The 21271-nt window shown below is 36.9% G+C and overlaps 1 protein-coding gene across 1 annotated transcript in view; it reads right to left on the bottom strand.

Moving 5' to 3' along the window:
• Window positions 1–21271, bottom strand: part of Spec2 (CDC42 small effector protein Spec2) — a 47319-nt gene that overhangs the window by 4607 nt on the left and 21441 nt on the right. Inside the window, exons 2-3 of the mRNA XM_074103604.1 lie at window positions 12880–13328; window positions 241–335 (exon numbers count right to left, since the gene is read on the bottom strand). Coding sequence (XP_073959705.1) covers window positions 241–335; window positions 12880–13018 — 234 coding nt within the window. The 5' untranslated portion in view covers window positions 13019–13328. The remainder of the gene's footprint in view (window positions 1–240; window positions 336–12879; window positions 13329–21271) is intronic.

Raw genomic sequence — 21271 nt, 5'->3', positions numbered from 1 at the left:
GTCATCTCAATCACAAGTCACGTCACGTAAAAAATGTACGGAATTTGGTAAGAATCGAGTTGTTACGTCGCCACACCGAGTCTCGCTACTCGCGACTAGTGCCGAGAGCGAATCTATATAAATATTGTGTGCACTAGCGATTATTGCCGAAGTAGCAGATTCCCCCTAAAATTTCTTATTTTGCCTACAGGTACATAGGAAACTTTGACTGCAAAGATTAGTTAGAGAATTGGTGTTTACCTTCACTCCGTAAGGACTCTCGTAGCCGCCTTTGCTTTGCATTTGATTCTGGATGGAGTGAAGCAGCGACGACGGCATGTCCACGTCTGTCGACCCTGGAACAATACAATACAATACAATAATTATTGCACACCAATACAGTAAACAGTAACAAGTATACCCACACACACGTAGTGTATACGTGGACCAGATGTTAATTCACAATTTACGATTGGGTAGTTGATACCGTGCTAGCTAATATTATAAACTAACCGTTACCCGCGACTCCGTCTGCGTAGAATTCAGTTATCGGCTATCTTTGAGTATGTCCTTGCCCGGGATTCAAACTATCTGTATACCAAATTTCATCTATCGGTTCAGTGGTTTAGACGAGATGAAGTAACAAACAAACAGACTTACAAACTTTCATATTGGATATTGTGAGATAGTTTGAAACCTCGTGAACGCTATAAGATTGTTTCTATCCCGGATCTCGAAGTCTTCGCAGACGAAATCACAAGTAAAAGCTAGTCAAATAATAATTTCAATGCGCAACGTTACTTAAAATTTACCTACATTTTAGTCCTTAAAACGGAATAATATTAAATTAAGTAAAATTTGTTTTTTATTAAAAGTTGAGTTGGTACAATTAATTGAGTTCACAGTTCACTATTGCCAATAGAATATCAAAGAATCACGTTTTGGCAGCTAAAAATAATTAAATAATAACATTATTATCCAATTGATTTAGTGTTAAATACCCTTTTCGCCCATTTCCAATTGCATCAACATCGCGTTAATTAGTTAGGGAACGGAAGGAAAGCCATGGGCCATCCATAGCCAAATAACACATAGGTACTCGTATTGTACTGGCAATAGCAATCAATTCAGCTAATAGGAACGTTCTTTTCTTTCTTCAGCATTAACAGTTATAATTATTCATTAAAAAATCTGAACATGTTTTGGAAAGGCAAGGAAATTGTCGCAACGAAAATAAAGACAAACAAAACAAGTGTTTATGGACAGTAAATTAAATATAAATAAATAAATATCACGGGACAATTCACACCAATTGACCTAGTCCCAAAGTAAGCTTAGCAAAGCTTGTGTTATGGGTACTAAGCAACGGATAAATATTATATAGATATTTACATACTTAAATACATATTAAACACCCAAGACCTGAGAACAAACATTCGTATTTTTCATACAAATATCTGCCCCGACACGGGAATCGAACCCGGGACCTCAAGCTTCGTAGTCAGGTTCTCTAACCACTAGGCCATCTGGTCGTCTATTGACCATAGGTAACATTCCTGATGGCTCATTTAGTCTGTTTTTTACCACCAAAACCGCGGCAAGTCGTGGAAACGGTGTTCCGCTTAGAAATGCTTTACTTTGCTTAGAAGGCGATTCTGAAACACGAAATATCACCTACAGAATTGTAAGCGCAATCGTAATAAATCACGCCATTTCTCCGACTAAAAGGCTATTAGTAAAGGTCAGTCTGCAGCCGACTAATGACCACTGAGATAAATAAAAGCGATACATAACGCCACGCAATGGCTAATGACTATCAGAAGGTCGGAGCAGAATTGGAGGTTTCATTTGTGTACCGCATTGCATTGTTCATGTAACTAGTTATTGGAAGATTTATCAGTGGGCAGGCTAGGAGCATGGTATGAAATAGGTACTTTACTGTTGGCATTAGATCAGTCTCACAAAGAATCTGAATGCTTTTTCTCCCATTACAGTAATCTTAGTTATAGACGCTGTATGTGAGGCTAAAAGTAACCTATTTTACCTAACTCTATCTCAAAAGTACTTACTTATTTTATTTAGTAGTCGGCACTAATCCGACACAACAAAGCGTGTATAAATGACTATTTCTAGGGCCGGTACGACGTGTCAGATATTTTTGCAGACGTGGCAGATGTTAATGCAGGTGACTGTACCAGTATTGTGGATGTTTTTTTTTAAATTAAAGATGGAATAATATTGCTCTTAGCAAGCGGTTTAATTTGGCATTTATGGTATAGTGCGCTTGTACTTGTAGGTAAAGTCGAGTTCATAAACATGTGAGCAAAAATTTGATCATAAATATCTGAACACGCTTCTCTACGCCGTTAACAATAGAGTCATGTTCAGATATTTTTGATCAAATTTTTGCTCACACGTTTATGAACTCGACTGTAATCCTAACAATGCAAGTAAAGTAGTATTGCATGTAAAAATGAGATACAATGCCAGTTAGCCTTGCACTGCGGCTTTGCCACGTATAGGCAGGTCTCGGTTTTGGTCTTAGCTCACGCATGGCTTGCTATGGCAGTCATAGTTACTGCATACAAATTGCGTAATTAATTGTTAGCATTTTAATAGTAAGCAGGCGTCATATAATAGTAGATTGTTCAGCAAGGGACTAAAACAAGCCACAATGACACGAGATGTTTAGCCACCCCAGCAGAGCGAGGGTGGCTATAGTTCGAGTGGCATTATGGTTGTTTAGTCTCGCGTTCGACACTCTACTTTTCACTTTGATTGCGAGGAAAAAAAACTATGTTTTGTTCAAAATTACAATATTACTTAAATGTACCCTTGATTAATGGACAGGCCATCTGCTCAAAATTCAAATAGCAAAAAACAATTGTTGCGCGGTTTATTCTTATCTTTTATTGTTTATGAAGTGACGCTTTAAAAGCTTGCATATTCAGCCAACAGTTTCAAAATTGAAAAATATTTTCAAACTAATTGGACTATGCATAATAAAATGAATTAATCCTTAATAATTGAAAAGATTCATATACGTAATCATTAATTGTGAGGTTATTTCCACGCCTAAAAATCCTCTATTCACAAACCATGTTGGCTGTTTAGGAGTTACCAACGTAAATTAAAAAAATACTTTAATCCTAGAGATCCTTTAATTTAGAGAATTAAAAGGAGCTTTAGTCCCGATATGCAGAGACTAAAGTAACATTTTAAGAGCATGAGAAGTTAAAACAATTTATCGAATCCGTGCGTGCGTGCGTGCGTGTGTGTTTGTGTGTGTAATTAATTACTTGTTCATAGAAATCCGTCAATCCAGATTTTATCAATGATTAAGGTTACACTTACTGAGATACTGAATATACATAACATAACATTCAACAAAGTATTATGATTTGATACAATTAACACAGTTAAAAAGGGTAATTACGTGCAGCAAATACTTATCAAGGTTCTCGTTAATGTTATTAGACTTAATACTGGCGTATGGTATTTTATGGCGAAAACTTTATGGAGAAACGCTAGTATTATACAACCGGATGAAGAATACGAGCAAACTACAATGTTTTCTCTTCTTCACGAGTTAATTAAATTTTGCAACTAAGTTGTAACAGTATATAGTAGGTAACATAATCTTTGCTATTTATTACGTACGTATACAAAAGTAAACAAATATTTTTCTCACTGACATCCACATTAGTAAATAAGTCGGGAAAACAATCTTTATTTTTTGTAAAGCCAAAGATCCCACAATTATATTGTTGAAATCGTGAGAGCTAATTTTATAGGCATAATTTTACTCTGAGTCGCACTAATAATTTATAAAAAAAAATATTTTCCGAAATAATGTGAGAAGAGCACTATTGCTACTGACATTACATAACTATAAATAAACCACTGATCTTGTTTTTATGAGTAGGTACTCTAATACTATATGTGAAATACAAAAACAACAAGAGGAATAACATGAAATGAACCTCTTGGATCTATTCAATTCTTATTCCATTAGCTAATTATTGCAAACAAGATTCTTTTCTGGCAGTAAGTAAGGTACCTACCTAAGTAGAGACAATCATGATTATCAATTACCTACTCGTATATAAATTAAATTTTATAATCTCATAATGAGCACTGTGATCTAATTTAGGCAGTGCATCCTGATGTAGTTGTTGGTCTCTTTCTATTTAGTAGTCTTTTTTTAGGGTTCCGGAGCCAAAATGGCAAAAACGGAACCCTTATAGTTTCGCCATGTCTGTCTGTCTGTCTGTCTGTACTTCCGCGGCTTTGCTCAGGGACTACCAATGCTAGAAAGCTGTAATTTTGCACGAGTATGTATGTTAACTATGCCGACAAAATGACACAATAAAAACTAAAAAAAAAAAATTTTTTTACTGTTTCTCCTATAGACGTAAAGTGGGGGTGTTCTCATCAAACCTTGTAGTGTGGGGTATCGTTGGACAGGTCTTTTAAAAACAAAAACGGGGGTTGCAAAAACGATTTTTCGATTTAGTGATTTGTTTGCAAAATATTCAACTTGAAAGTGCAAATTTTTATTAAAATCGTGCGTCCCCCCCTCTAAAATCTAAACCGGTGGGTGGAAAAATCTGAAAAAATTCAGAATGGTAGTAGTATATCAAACTTTCAAGGAAAACTATAACGGCTAAGTTTGCTTGAGAATTATTAGTAGTTTAAGAGTAAATAGCAACCTAAGGTATAAAATATACCTAAACTTGGAAGATTCCGTATAAAAAAAATACAAAATCCTTAGAAAAATATTACTTATTTTTTTCGTAATGGCCACGGAACCCTATTTTGGGCGTGTCTTACACGCTCTTGGCCGTTTTTTTTAAATTTCATTCGGTATTTTCCATAAATAATTATCGACGGTATTTAACATCGTACTATCGCAAGCTCGTGTTCTTTGTCAAATGTTAAGTGAGATAGAGTAGACACGTAACGATATCGTATCAAATATTAATTCAGTTATGAATGCGAATGCCGGCGACATGCGCGTGAGAGGCGTGACCCCGTCAAACGTTTGTTTGTGAGTCACTCCGAAAATAGCCATTATGGGTCCGATAGCGTCCTTCAGGTGTCAATCCGTAATTAAGCCCTATTTAGGTGTTAGAATGAACGAATAAACAAATTTAATCTATTTTCGCTCTATGCTACTGTCGAGTTGAGGTCATTCGGATTAATAATGTGTTTAGCAGTAGCGTGGCGTGGACATTTTCGTTAGGTAACTAAGTAAGACCAGCGTGAATTTGGTACCCAGAAGCTTTGCCATACATACTTGCCACCAAAATGACGTCACTTTAAAAATGTAGGCAACCCGTATGGCAAAATTTACCAGATCGCTGATATTTGGATAAGTAAGTACTTTTTATTTATACCTTATCTTATTACACAAGACTAGTGAAAAAAGTACATATGTATTTGTTGTCAACTGTACCTATCCAGTATACATACACACAGTTGGCTTTAAAAACTTGAAGCGTGAAAGCTACACTTTTTTTAGTAAATACTGCATGCGATCTAATGACTGTACTAAATATAGAGCTAGTCAACTGACAGATTTCCGTTAAGTTAGTAAAGATTTTCAGAACTCTTAGTCATCTGTTTTACCTCTCATGATTATTAACATTAATTGAGATAGCAAACAGACATCATTAAAACAATCGCGACTAATACAACATCCTGTTCACACACTCAGACGTAGATTTGTAGATATGACACTATCAAATACTCCTTGATGATGTCCATTCGTGATTGTGAGAAAACAACTGGTTATTTTAACATTTTTACCGAGTCATCGGAAGCAAAGCCTCCAAAGTTTGAGGCCAAGATATAAGGCCGAGCCATTATGCTAAACGGTTTGACCTCTGGGACATTCAATGGCATGACTCTACAAGTCTAGATGAATACGGAGGATGGCGACAATTTTTTGTGACCTATGCAGCCTTTTAAGAATCTTTACCAAAATATAAAATACTAGATGAAAACCCGGCTTCGCTCGCGTAAAATGTAGACTCATAATAATATGTTTGAAAAAAAAAAAAATTGCCAGTTAAAGACTGTCGTACTTATCGAAAAATCTGACGTATATTCGCAGCCTTAATATTATCACAAACGTACTTTCACAGCTAACCTACGTATCGTTTTTTCTCTGGTAGATATTTCTCCTAAATCTTATTTGCCCAAATAACTATGATGTCTCTGTCTCATAATCAAAGAAATTAGACCTAAAGGGCCCCATATACTAACATAATAATCACACAACATTTTTCTATAAAACTAGCTGTGGCCCGCGACTTCGCCTGCGAATATTTCTTTATCGTTATCCCACGGGAACTAAGGAATTTTCAAAATTTCATTGTTCCCGCGAGGAAGGCCTCTGTATAAGCCTCAACCGATTGACATTATTGCGTGATTGAGCTAATAACATTTTCACAGGAACTCTTCATTTTGATATAGGTGGAAGAATTGGATGGTTGCAACGCAATTTCAACTTAAAACAAAGCATTTTCGAAACTTGGTCATTCATAACGCTGTCACGTTGATGTCCCGCAGCTTTCCTTTGATTTATTCCTGGAATTCAAACGCCGTATAAATAGTGTATCCGGCGCGTCACCGGAGATGGGCATGTGGCGGGACAAAGTTATCCTGATGAATGCCCAACAGATTCTGATTCTAAGGTATTAGTTGAGAAATTGGGACTATAGGGAGCCAAAACAAATAAATATTAGTACTGCTGTACTAGGTGCAAGGTCTTAACGACAGGTCCGATTATATACGACGGAATGTATGTAGCAGGAATGCATAACTTTCATAATGGCAATAACGTGGCTGATGGTTTTTCAGAAGTTATATTTTACTAACGTATTATTGTAAGACCAGCACATCTTGGCAGATTTTTAGGGTTGCCAGCACGAGGTTCACTTTACATTGCTACTCCAAAAGATAAGCAGGTCCTACTATACAATCTGACCAGCAACTCGTGGCAGCATGACACGGCGGCAAATGAAAAAAATAGGATGGCAACATATTCTCCTTCATACTCTCCTCCATTCCTCCATTGGCGGAGTCATTGTGACGTACTTTCCATATTTGGAGGAAAAAATACAGTTGTCATTTTTTATTCTAGGTAATATTTAAAATATTACTTTAAACATTTATAATTGAATGAAACAAGTGTGGCTATGCTACCAGGGTGTATAATATTGTAAAAATAGAATAAGGTCCTATTTTTTTACCCGACTGTCTCAAGGAAGGTTATGTTTATGTCAAATAAATGAATACTGAACTATTACAGCAGGAAGTGTATGATAGCCTTTATTTAGGCTAGGCTGTACAATAAAACTTAGGAGAAGTCGTTAAATGTAACCACAAAGTATTGCTAAAGCGATAATAACAAAGTAATGAATAATATTTTATCTTATAATGAATAATACGGCTGACACGGACTGTGCTATATACTAAGGCAGTGGTCGACAGAAATCCGACACCCTTACTGTATTAAATACCTATTGCAATATTTTAATAAACATTAGTTAAAGCTTATTTTTGTAGTTTTTCAGCATACTTAAATCGTGAATGAACAGTCTTATGATCTCAACAAAATATTGAATGTAAAGCAAGTATGGATAATGGATAGCTGGCAACAGTAGCGTGGAGCATACATTTTCGTTAGAGAGTCTCTACACTACCTACGCTACAAAAAAAACTGGCTAGCAATACGGTATTTGACAACTCCTGATTTTGCCATATCTTAATATTATTATGAAAATATAGATATACAGATAGTGTTTAGTGAAGATAAAATTCAAATCGGTTGAAAATTGGATTTATAGTGTTTTTTTGAAAAATCTATATACCTGTCTCTTTCTCAAACGCTTTTTTCTATGCAGCAAGTATGGCGGTACTGGCGTGTGACGTCACATGCCATTATGTCTTTCTCTATCTAATCTAGAATTTATAACTTTGTTATTTGTAAAGGTAGCTTAAAAATTGTTTTTCTATTCGATAACAGGCATTGTGTAGTTTTAATTTATAAAACATATACAAAATAGTCAAATACCGTATTCACACTTTTTTCCATCCACCTCACGCTGGGCCGGGTTTTTTAATTTGTTAATTTGCAGTATGTTTATTATCATTCCGAGTTTGAAATTGTATGTTTAAATGTCATGGATTGGAGATAGAACAAAAAAACGTTGTTCCCCCTTTTTGTTTTCCTTCTATATCTGTAATCTCAAACTCTGGATGATGATAGAGGTAAGTAAATATAACAAGTAATAAAAACAGGTAAAACATGAGTCTGAGGGGCTACTATGATCTTCAAAAACCAAGTTCGTATCATACCGTCCCTCTCACTTCGTATTTAATGATATTATAAGCGTCAGCGGGATGGCAATATACGAACAGCTTCGTAGTACGAACTAGTAGCACTTTTTTAGGAACAACGTTTCAAGATTATGAATATATATATATTTTTAATTTAATTTACTTTTTGTTATTTGCTGTTGCGGCAACGGTAAAAGTTCACAATATATGTACATTTCAGCTGTCTATTAATTACGGTTCTCCAGATAATATAGCCGTATGACAGACAGGCCGACGAACAGCGAAGTAACAGTAATGGGGCTCTGTTGGTCACCCTTCTGGTACAGAACCGTAAAAATTAAAAAGGTAATAACAGGTACCCCGTTTAATTATTCCACGCATTTAAAGGTAAATAATGTAACTAGTGCTTTTTGTTTTTCGAAAATGTGTTGCCAGTCCTATATTTTGAAATTGCCGCATTTTTTCCACTGCCAACAGTGCCAACTAATGATTATGACTATGTGAAGTTGCCTGTCTACGAAATAAATAAACATGACTGGCCAGTTATAGCAGGGCTACTATGAAACTCGAAACTTAAAGTTCGTATCGTACCGGCCCTCTCGCTCTCGTATTAAATAGTAGGTATAAGTGTCAGAGGGACCGCACGACACGAACTTCGAGTTTCGAGTTTCGTAGTAGCCCTGCAGTACTCTTCGCAGACGCACGTTCAAACGGGGATGACTCACTCGACTCGACCCCTCACTTGCTATCCTCTACCCGCCTATAAATCTGCCATCCTTCTCCTACCACACGCATTAGAGAAGAACAGGTGGCTTATCGCGATACGGATTCGGATTACTACGATGGGTGGCGGACGGCGGACTTTGCGAGTTATTTTTGAACCCATGTTAGAGGGAAAACGTATACGGTAAATTGCTGTCTGGAATTCAAATGTTGTGATCATTTGTGGCGATAATTTCCTGACTGCTTTGTTCGAGTCCGCCCGAATTCCAATGGACGCGAGGAGGAAGTAAATAGGTACCCATCTAATTTTAAAGTCAAATTCACCTGACATACTCTTAATTTCAAGGCCTCTGACTAAATAATGGTTAACTTTTTAATTAATGTTTACGAACTCCAGACTTATTCTGCTAACTTAATGCCTACATATTTTAAGCGATTAAAAAAAAACTTAAAAAAAACTGGCCAAGTGCATGTCGGATTCGCGCACCGGGGGTTTAGTACAAATTTGTAGGTATCTATGAATATCCTGAGTTACCATAAAAACTGTGTAGAAAACTTACCAATATTATTTAATGTTTTATTTTGTCGGCATAGTTTACATATATATTCTTGCTTTCTAGCACTGATAGTCCCTGAGCAAAGCCGCGGACGGACAGACAGACAGACAGACATGGCGAAACTATAAGGGTTCCGTTTTTGCCATTTTGGCTACGGAACCCTAAAAAGGGTGGGTAGGTAAGGGTACGGAACCCTAAAAACAGTACATAGTGGTAAAACCAAATTTGATCATACTCGTAGACTTAGTTTGCAAATCTTGGGTGAACTTACCTAAGTATTGACCGTATTTTTAAATTGTACCTACATAAAATTTCTGTGTATTCATAAGTAACTAAAGTTTCAAGATTAAAAGGGGACATTAGGTGCAATATACTTACACTTAAAAAACATGCCCCAACCTAACCCTAGAAAATGGAAATCTCGTTGTACTTTGTCCATCTTTTAGTTACAACATCTAGTTTAACAAGATAATTGTTCCAACAAACAAACGCGCTGGACAGTTGTACAATGACGTGACGAATTTAATAAAATCGAATTGCCTCTGCAGATACGGTTGCATAACTTTACTTTTTGAGATCTGTAAAACCGATTGTGGTAGCCGAATAGAGCTCGCTCCCGTTTGCCTGACCCACATTCTCTTGTTGATGCAACCAAGATTGGTAAAGTCAGGTAGCAGCGGGTTTTTTCTTTACTGGAAGCAATTAGAAATCTCGCAAGCGTAAAGTAGCAATGAGTATTTTCACAAAGCCGGGGCGAGTTGATTTTTATTTATAAGAAGCTGGCATTTGTAACTATTGCAGCCAAAGCGTATCTAGTCGCATAATTTTCGCAAGTCTTGTAATGTTTGTCAGATTTTTTTCCCGCCCAAACCGTACATCATCATCATCTCAGCCGTAGGACGTCCACTGTTGGACATAGACCTCCTCCATAGACCTCCAGTCGCTTCGGTTGGCAGTGGCCTGCATCCACCGTGAACCCGCGGATTTAACCGGGTTATCCGTCCATCTCGTTGGTGGACGTCCTACGCTGCGCTTGCCAATCCGCGGTTTCCACTCGAGAACTTTTCGGCCCCAACGGCCATCTGCTCTCCGTGCTATATGCCCATTACCACTTCAACGAGCTACAATAATTCGCTTGGTTATGCCGGTGACCCTTGTTCTTCTACGTATCTCCTCATTTCTGATTAGATCCCGTAGAGAAACCCCAAGCATAGCTCTCTCCATAGCTCGCTGAGCAACTCTGAGCGTATTTATAAGGCCTATAGTGAAGCACCACGTCTCGAATCCATATGTCATCACCGTGTCTAAAACCGTACATTTTACTGAAATTTCTAAATCGTCATCCTGTACAAAACTGTAGGTTCGATTAAGTTTTATAACAATTCTGAACAAGTAATGAATTCAGAGAAAACATGGTTATGACAAACAATACATTAAATTATGCCTTCAGCCGATATGGACCCTATCTATTGCAAAGTATTATATTATTACTGATCGTGTTCTGTTAATCTTATTGACCGAAAATAGACAGTTTTGCATTAAAATAGCAAGTTTAAAAGCTGCGCCTGTGAACAGGCCAGCGTCGTTATGATCATAAATTATACGGGGACATATACCATTTGCGAAGACTTTCAAATGTCTTGAGCGATAAATTTATTATTAAGGAATTATAGCGTGGCGCTGAATGCTTAATTTAATCTTGAAATAATGATAGATAGTGGAAAAGAATAAAGTAAAGAGTAAGTACTAAGACTACTAAATTACATGACCCGGACTAGTTTCGATCTTTTTCATAGGTTTCGTTCGCACTACTCCGCATAATTTAGTAATGTTATCAAATATGTCCCACGCGAGCTTAAGTCATATCAAAGTAGATTTTTCGCAATTTATAAATTCTAATAATTATGTTGCAGGATAAACAGCTGCGGGCCATAAAGGATGGTGGCCACTCCGGCGCAGTCCGTCCGCCTCCGAATTTGGAACGCACGTGTGTTCGCAGCATACTAAAAAGTTCAACAGTTTTTAGCTACCACGAGTGCAAGTACAAGATGCAATAAGCATAATCGTTATGCCAATTGCATTAAGTCTCATTTACGTTACATAATTGATATGAAACTTGGTGTTGGAACAGGACACAGTTAATTAAAAGCGTGCGTTTTAATATCATTTTATATGCTCGTCGGAGTGAATGGTTTTAAAGTTTAAATTTATTAACTTTCTTTTTTCAAATTTCTATGTCCGTGTTCAGGTAAAAGACATACGAAGTGTCTGCCCACTTGGTTAGCATGCCGACGTCTTGTGGTTACATATCGCCACAGGTCGTTCACCTTGGCTTTCGGGAAGGTCACTGTGAGCTCCGCTATCGACGGAATCGATTGATTGACGGGACTTATCGACTACTCGACTGTGTCGTAGATTAAATCAAGTGGCATTATGACAAGATAAGCTCTATTGTGGTTGCTTACGTCCAATATTATTATGTCGATTGTCAACTGTCATTATTTAGGCTGTAGTATCTCGAAATGCCCTTAACATATGACAGTTCACTACTTTCAATGCTTCTTTACCAGATGTTAAATTAGGTTATCTTTAAAAGCTATAAATTTATTAAAAGATAAAGCTTTAATGTCAAGATACCAATGAATATGCGTATTTTAAGCTACATAAAATACAGTCGTTCTGTATCTGACACCATTCAAACTATATATTTAATCCTGCTCAACTTCGGTGTCAAATAGTATTCGTATCCACTACGTTAATATTTTACGAATATTAGATGCATATTCAACCTTCACTATATTATCAAGTTCAACTAACAAGCATATTCATTAATGCATAAAATAAATTTATTTCAAAATCAGCAGACTCAGTTCGGGAACGAGCGTGGTCGAAACTAAGAAACTCTATTGTTATGGCTTTTGTAGATGATGGTGTTTTGATTCACGTGTTCATTTAACAACAAAAACAAAATAGTTTTCTAAAATTTTTGTGTAGTAAGTACGGTTGAAGTGCTGGTTATTCAGCAGTGAAATTTATCTTGGAAGTAACTACTGCTGGTTAATTACCTATTCACCGTTTTGAAATCTTCCAATCCCTGCAAATATACTCTATTACGGTGTTTCCCAACCATTTTTTCTTCGAGCCTTTCGATAATATTATCTCATCATCCATCTTGGGGATTCTGGCTCCTGGTTGAGAACCTCTGATCTATTACATTTTGCGCAGCACTAAAAAAATAGAAAGAGATTTAGCAAAAGTAATAAGTACATACCTATGTGTCCTGTGTGTTGAAAATTCGTGGGTGCTCCGATCATGGAGCGGTCTATTCTCCGGCGCGTGCGCTGCGCCTGCGCGGCCGGCTGGTAGCAGCATGCGAACCACTGCAGCCAGATTTCACCGTTGCCGGCCATTTTGAATAACTAAACAGTCCTCACTGTCCTTAACAACTCACTAAGCGCGAATAAACCGCAGGTCCTATTTCAAATTGGGAAAATCCCAATTTTAATTTTAAAATTGTTTCTTCCAATTTTGAATTTGTGTAGTGGCTAGTGTTGCCGGCGAAAAATACTATCGGTTTTATAGTAGTAGCGACACCAGGATTAATATTTATTCAAAAGTTTGAGATAAGTATTCTCGGCACCGATAGGTTTATTTATTATATAACACTGCACGCTGATCTTGTCTGCGATGATAACGACGAGTGCATGATTCCGCCGATATCTGGAACAGAAGAAATGATAATGTTAATTTTTGCGACTTTCTCTTTTAATAATTAATTACAATGGTTTAAACAACTAAAAGCAAGCTTTAATGGTACACCAAATGGTAAACCTGCCTCCATCATCAGGCAGACCAGGTTACGTTGTTCAGCTCATCAGTTGTGATCAGCTCGATGGTACCTTTATTGTATTGTCATTAGAACTACGCGTAATTGCCAAGTTCTGTGTCAATGTTTTGTGTGATGATGATGATGATGATCAGGTGGCAAAATTAAAAATACTACAATTGTATTCTCCCATTTTAATCAGTTACTCTACACAATTATTCATGTTGACTTCAACACAGGTACCTATTTTCCTTCTTTGTTTCACATTGTGCATTTAAATGCAAAGGAAAGTGAAAAACGAATATTTTCGTACCTTAAATTAACAAACAATAACCTGCAAAAGTCCAGACACGAGCTTATGCAATGAACATTGAACGAAGGTGTAAAGATGGTCTTTACTAACAGAAACACACATAGGTACGAGTTAAAACAAACGCGTGTTAAACACACACTTGTATATGGTGCGTAATAATACTAATAATACAGCTTATGTTTAAGAAAGAGTTCGACAATGATAGTGTTATTATAACACTTTTACATCCGCTCCTAGACGCAAACATGTCGTTGGAAAAGCGTGTTGTCGGAAAAGTAACGTCGTGGACCTTCCGTGGCTGTTTTATCTTATACAGACAGAGGGAGATAGTGTCATGCGAGGCGATACGGGGCGATGTGCGCAAGCGGATATTGTGCAAAAATTTGATAAAAATGTAACAAAAGATAGCTACAATCCGTTGAAGAATATCATTGTATCTTGGAGTACCTAATCAATATGTTGCCAAATTTTTCTTAGAAATTTAAATTTAGCAAACAAAATCATGTTAACCACTCACGTGCTTTGAGCAACTACGGTTGTCAGACATACACTGCGTGCTATTGCAGCGCAAGGCAAGAGTAATTCATAGCCGTTTTTTTTTCACGCGAGCAGCTGAGCTCACCAGAGACATCATTATCATCATCATATTTATCAGTCGTAGGACGTCCACTGTCGGACATAGGTCTCCCGAATAGACCACCAGTTGCTTCGGTTGGAAGCGACCTGTATCCATAGTGAACTCGCGGCATTAACCAGAGCGTTGGCAGACCTGATGCAAATACATGCATTATCAGTTTTTAACAGCACAGTCCAGCCCAGTATTTATACCTGATAAATAGTATTATCCATACATAAACAAAAAATCCCATAGAAAATTTACTGAATGCAAACTTGCTATAAATTATCGTTAATATTTTTAGAAATTCCCTATAAAACTTAATACATTTTTGAGGATGTTTTTCAAGTTCTACATTTAGCAGAAGTTATCACCCTAATAGCCTACCGCTCGGAATACCGTGTCCACCAACCTGTTTGCACCTCAGTGTCAAGAAGATTCGGAGCGTGAAACACTTTGAACACATACAATTAACTCAGTAACCCACATAGTAGATTATTTATTTTCGCACAAACCTATTAGGAAAAGCATTTTGATTAAACTGGCCTCTGATCTGTAACAATTTGGAGTTTATTTATTGATTTGAATAGAGAAAGCCGTGCTTGATGGTAATCAAAACAGACGATAGGTAGGTAAACACTAGGTAAATGAGCACGAAGAACAGAATTGATGAATTTGATAAGCCTTATACTATAACTGGATGGGGCTCTGAAGGGCTTATGCCGCCGTATCCTGTCCTGTGTGTTACGAAAATCTAAGGAATCATAAATTGAAACCAATTGCAATTCCGTGACAACACACATCACTCGTGGTAGTGGTGATTGGAAATTTTGAGTTGCCGGACATTTAATTAGTCGATTCGAGTCGACGTGCTCCGGACTCCAACACTGCGGTAGAGCAGGCTAGGGGGGATATCACCAAACTATTTACCCATGAAAATTGTCATGAAGGCAAGCAATTCTCGATTACGACCACGAGTGTAACGACATTTAAAACTAGACAGATTATACTATGTTCTCTCCCCCCTCTCTCCCTCTTTCTCGCCCTCTTGTTCTGAGAGGAGGCCTGTGCCCAGCAGTGGGACGTATATAGGCTGGGATGGATTATACTATGTTACCTACTTAGAACTAATAAGTCAATGTATAATTTAATTTAGATTCCTAAATGTACAAGTCTTAAACAATAATAATAGTAATGAAGAATAATAATAAATCGACTAAAACTAGTTTGTAAGACCAATCCTACTAACAAAAAATATGGACTTTTGTTTGGTCTGAAATAAAGTATTTTTCTTTTATATTTTAAAAGAGCTGGCACGAATAAATAAATTGTACAAGTGAATCGTAAATGTCTTTCAATAATTGTTGATTATGTTAGTTGACCGCCAAGTTTGCACACGAATTATGACAAACTTACGAGTAAAGGTGTGATCACTATTTTGTGCTTGAGAGTTCATAAAGGCAAATCACCAGGCGGAGAAATAGAAAAAATACATGAAATATGAAATTACTCCTCCAATGACATTATAGTTACGTTTAAAAGCGAAGAAAGTCACTCAGTAGTCCGGATTCCAATCACCTTTTACAAAGCGACAATTTAAAATATTACCGAACATTTTAGTCCGTGGGACAAGTGAGATAACAAGTCATTACTGCCGCCTTATCAGTCGACTAATTGGGCGTCGACAAGAGAAAGTATATCACGGATCAGTGGAGCATCTGCGCCTGCGCTGAGAGCGAAAGTGGACGATTGTCGCCGCTCGGGGTGAATGAATCTGCGACCTAGACGCAGCTATAATGTTCCACAAGGCAGTAAACTACTGTGAAGTGCACGTTTACAATGCCTTGTTACTAGTGATTACGTTACGAGAACAATGGCACGTTTTTTTTTCGTATGATTTTTTTAATTAAACAACAATACAATAGAATATAAATATGTTCTGTTGACATGATATTTTGGAATTTGATTAGAAGTAGGGTTTCACCTGAAACCAAAACACTTTTGTTATTTTTTTTTTTAAACGAAAAAGATCCCTTTTGGCATACGCAAGTGATTACCATTTTCGGCTGGTTGGATGCATCCCTAGTACCTACTTAGTCTAGACTAGATGGCTTGATACTTGTTTCTGACGCGTAAAGCCGCAGGAGGTGTGGATTTGAATTCTGTCCAGAGATCCGAAAATCGTTTTTGTTTTAAAAAATTAGATCTAATTGAGCGTATTGTTTATAAAAACAATATTAAACCCAAGGTTTTTTAAAACGCATGTAGTGCCTTCTATCGCAAGTTTCAGAAGTCACGACTCCTACATAGGTACTAAATTAGTACTTTAATTCATTAACCAACAAATAATTAGCAAGCATATTTCTAATAAAAACAAAACAATATTAATAATAATATCACGAGCAATAAAATAGCTTAATTTTTCATAGAAATACTATGAAGTACTATTACTGGCACTTGAGGTATCCCATCTTAGGCCCCTAGGTTGGCAACGCATCTGCAATACCCCTGGTTTTGCAGATGTTTATGGGCAGTGGTGATCTCTTACCATCAGGAGACCCACTTGCTCGTTTGCCATCCATTCGAATAAAAAAAAGTACAAACATAATTTTTGTTTTTAGTACGTAATTCTTAGTACACGAATCCGAGTTCTTCGCCAGTTTTTTTCGAGCACATTTTCTAACGCAGAGTTGTCACGACCTATTAGGCTGACCTCATTATATTAAGTGTTACCGCTTTCGGCTCCGGTAATTAATGAAATGGATTTGTTATGTTTATAGTTAGCGTTGTTTTGACTTACGTAATTGTTATGCTACGAATTTGACGGTTTCGAATTTTCGATCATCATCAACCCAGCCTATATACGTCCCACTGCTGGGCACAGGCCTCCTCTTAGAACAAGAGAGCTTGGGCCGTAGTTCCCACGCGGGCCCAGTGCGGATTGGGAACTTCACACGCACCATTCAATTGCTTCGCAGGTTTGTGCAGGTTTCCTCACGATGTTTTCCTTCACCGCAAAGCTCGTGGTAAATTTCAAATGTAATTCCGCACATGAATTTTGAAAAACTCAGAGGTGCGAGCCGGGGTTTGAACCCACGACCGTCTGCTTGAAAGGCGATAGGTCAAACCACTAGGCCACCACGGCTTTTCGATAGTTATTATAATTTTTACAGGCCGCTTCCGGTGGAGACCGCGTCTCGGCAAACGTAGTGTAGGATGCCCTCCGGCCAGATGGAGTGACGATCTGCGAAAGGCTGCTGGTAGAAGCTGGATGCGTACAGGGCCGTCTTTCACCTATTAGAGGCCCTGGGCACATTAGGATAATGCATCGCTATCGTTCCTCTATCCCTATTTTTTTACTTTTAAGTAGACACGACCGTTGACCAGATACCCTAGTGGTGATCTGGTAACCCTGACTGCGGAGCTAGAGGTCCAGGGTTCGAATCCCGGCAGGGGCAGACCTTTTTATGATGAGTATATATGAAGCAGAAAACCGACAGACAGACAGGCACACAGAGACAAAGAACAAAGTGACCGTATAAGGATTCCGCGCACTGAGGTAAGGAATAAATTGCTATTTGGCATCAGGAAGAGGTCACAGTCACCCAGGGGCCAGCCAGAAGGAAGACATTAAACATTAACAAGTCAGTTTATGTTATATTATAAACTGTTTTAACATAACGGCCCGGCTTCCGCAACGAGTTTAGCTAACTATTCCCGATTACTGTGATTAACACAGTTCGCCGCAGTTTCATATTCATTGCACAAGCTACGCGTTTCAACAACGTACGTGTTTCTTCAAAATGGTTAGTATTTTTACGACATATACATAAACACGTTCAGAACACGAAATATTAGCTAGAAGCTGTGGCCAGGCAACAATGAGAGGATTTGGATTTGAATTTTTTTGCGGTAAGCAGGAGACGAAAGAATTAGTGAATGAAATCTTAGAATATTTAGGAAGTCTTAATAGAGTTTACAGTCTAAACTTTAGACCAAAGCTAGTCAATAGATTTTCTAAGGGATGGGCAAAATCTTTTAAGGATGAGAATTTAAAATTAAATTGTTTACTGTTACGTGGTGGTAGGTACTTTGGGGCTATCATTTTGTTAAATAAAATATTAATAAAAAAATGCAAACTTCTTTCAGTTAAACTAAAGAGAATCCTTGAAGTGAATGACAAAAATCAGTAGGTACAAATACAAACATTAATTTTCTCTTATAACATTTGATGCCATTCACAGTGACTGACATGTAAGTATGACAGATAGTTTTTTTACCCATTATAAATCCGAAAGTAATGCTGTCTATCTGTTTGCCTGTGTCCATCTTCACGCTATTGTGTAATTTAATGTAATTAATTAAATTCTCTTATATTTAATTTTATTTGTATTTTTTTTTGATTTTTTGCCATTTTATTTCAACAAACATAATATAGTATAAAAAGAAACGATAACAATTATATAGATTAAAAATTATTTGTAATATAGATTTTTTTAAATATTTTGTTTGACATTTTGAATTATGAATAACAATATTTTTTATTCATCTCAAAATTACCACTGTTACAGTATACCAGATGTATCTGGTGAATTTTGTATCTATTTTGACCACTGAGCGACTGAAATTACTTTTCACACCGCTGCCTTGGCAATACATATTATGGGAAATACCTAATTATTATTGTAATGTAAGATCCTAAGCTATTATATAAATATTTTTCTGTGAATAAACGAATCTGCTCAAAGGATTTAGATGAAATTTGGTACAGAGGTAGTTTAACATCTTGGGAAGGATATAGAATAGTTTTGTCCTGAATATCATCCCCTAAGCGGATGAGAAGGGGGGTTGGAACCTCATATTTTTTTTATTTCTAAGCAGACACAAGTTAGTAGGTAAGTATAATAAATAAATTACGAACCTATCTCATAACACACCACCAGCCACCACCGGTCTAGATATTACTTTTGTTTCATATGCACAAACACAGCTTGTGCTTAATCATTTTAGCCGGGAGAAAAGTGTGTTTTCAATGTTTTCTACGCTTGTTTATTTTATTGAAGGTTCTTGCTTGTACCCAATAGCGCGACGAGGTTCTTAAGATAAAGATTACGGACCGGTTCCCTGTGGTAAATTATCTTATCTTTGGTACCAAACATCTCGATACCACATCTACATACGTACGTAAGTAATTTGATAGTTATATAAGACGCAAGAAGGACGGGGCTTTTAAACGTGTTCTTATATGTTTAAGTATGCTTGAAAACCAAATCAAATTATTACTATGAAATATTCAACATTTAGTTTTGCTCGACCCTTTAACTTTTTATTTTTTCAAATCTGATAGCACTGTTAAAGTTTTTTCTTTGAAAATTCGTTATAATCTATGTAACTATTGCTGCAGCGATTTTTTTCATGTAAGTATGCAAAACAAACCATTGAAATATTTTCGAAAGTCTAAACAATGTCACCTCTTATCATGGGATAGACAAAAAAAAACTAACCTATAAAATATACCCAATTTTTTTTGCAAATTAAATAATTAAATATTTATATTATGTACCTACGCATGTAAGAGTATCTACTGTTAATACTTAGTAGAATGGTGTAATTTGACGTCTTAACACGGATGTGTTGCGACGTTAAGGTTAGGCTCGGGCATGGAAACCTAAAAAGGTTTTGCCATTTTAGGTGTTAACGGGCCGCTGTTGTAGTTAGATAAAAAACTAGAAAGGGGACTTTCGAATCCGTATCTATATGCGAGAAACGTATATAACCACACTACATATTTATGTGTTATAAACAAATGCAAAAATGAACACACTATTACCGCGTGCTTTCCTTCTTCCCCTGACAGGATTACTGTCGCGATATCTCCCCTAACAGCCCCGTCAGGACTACGCGCGACCTTCAAGCGTTTTCCTAATACATTGCGTGCGTTGCCAAAAAACTACCGTGCTGTAAGTCTTAAAAGTGCAATGAACAGAGAATTCGCTGGCCACGTCACGGGTCGTCCGTGGTCGTGGTTGGGTAACGGCTACATTGAGTCCTAAACGGGCGTCTTATTTGTGAGCCGGGCGGGAGATAAGGGATAAGAATAGAACACATTAATATCCAGCTTCCCGAGCGATGGCATCGTGTGAATAACGGGCTTGATAAGTGGGTGCGTTGACAGGACGTGCTGAGAACAAATCACAGACAGGAGGATCCACAAGATAGTTGAGGAAATATGAGCCACTGACATGTGCTGTGATTGCGGTGAGTTCTTTAGGTCATGTTACAACAGGCCAACCACCTGACTTGTATGAACCATTTAAAAATTACATACTTTATTAATCATAATTAACATAAAAAATAATTGTGAAAAAGCAAGGTTTAACAAGAGGAATACAAATGTATATTGTAGTAATTTAAATGCAAGCTCTATTGTGCTTTTAAAGATGCAGTTCATGTAATGCTTATTACTTTTGGTGGGGGAGTGAAGTATCGAGATAATTGGTTCTATTTCATAATCCGTACGTCGTTTTCGATATTTTTATCACATATTAATATGCGAAATCTAAATCTAAATCAAAAGAACATTTTCGTAAAAAAACTAAATCAAAAGAACATTTTCGTAAAAAAACTAAATAAAAAGAACATTTTCGACAAAAAAAACAAACAAAATGACGTTAATTGCTCACGCATGTTTCTATTATTGCGCACTCGTACCAGCCAAATATGTGGTCTACCACCCTAATTCTGATATTTAATCGTTTGCAAGTCATATAACAATAATGCCAATAGACGTGTCTGCCAACTTGAAAGTTCGCCTTTAGTGACATATTCATTTGATAGGAACTTGTTTAAAAATTGGTAGACCACTTATTTGGCTGATGGTACCTACTTATAATATTTGCATCTCATTT

This window comes from Choristoneura fumiferana, chromosome 20 (genome assembly GCF_025370935.1).
Source record: "Choristoneura fumiferana chromosome 20, NRCan_CFum_1, whole genome shotgun sequence".
Lineage (NCBI taxonomy): Eukaryota > Metazoa > Arthropoda > Insecta > Lepidoptera > Tortricidae > Choristoneura > Choristoneura fumiferana.
This window is presented reverse-complemented; position numbering and strand designations above follow the sequence as displayed.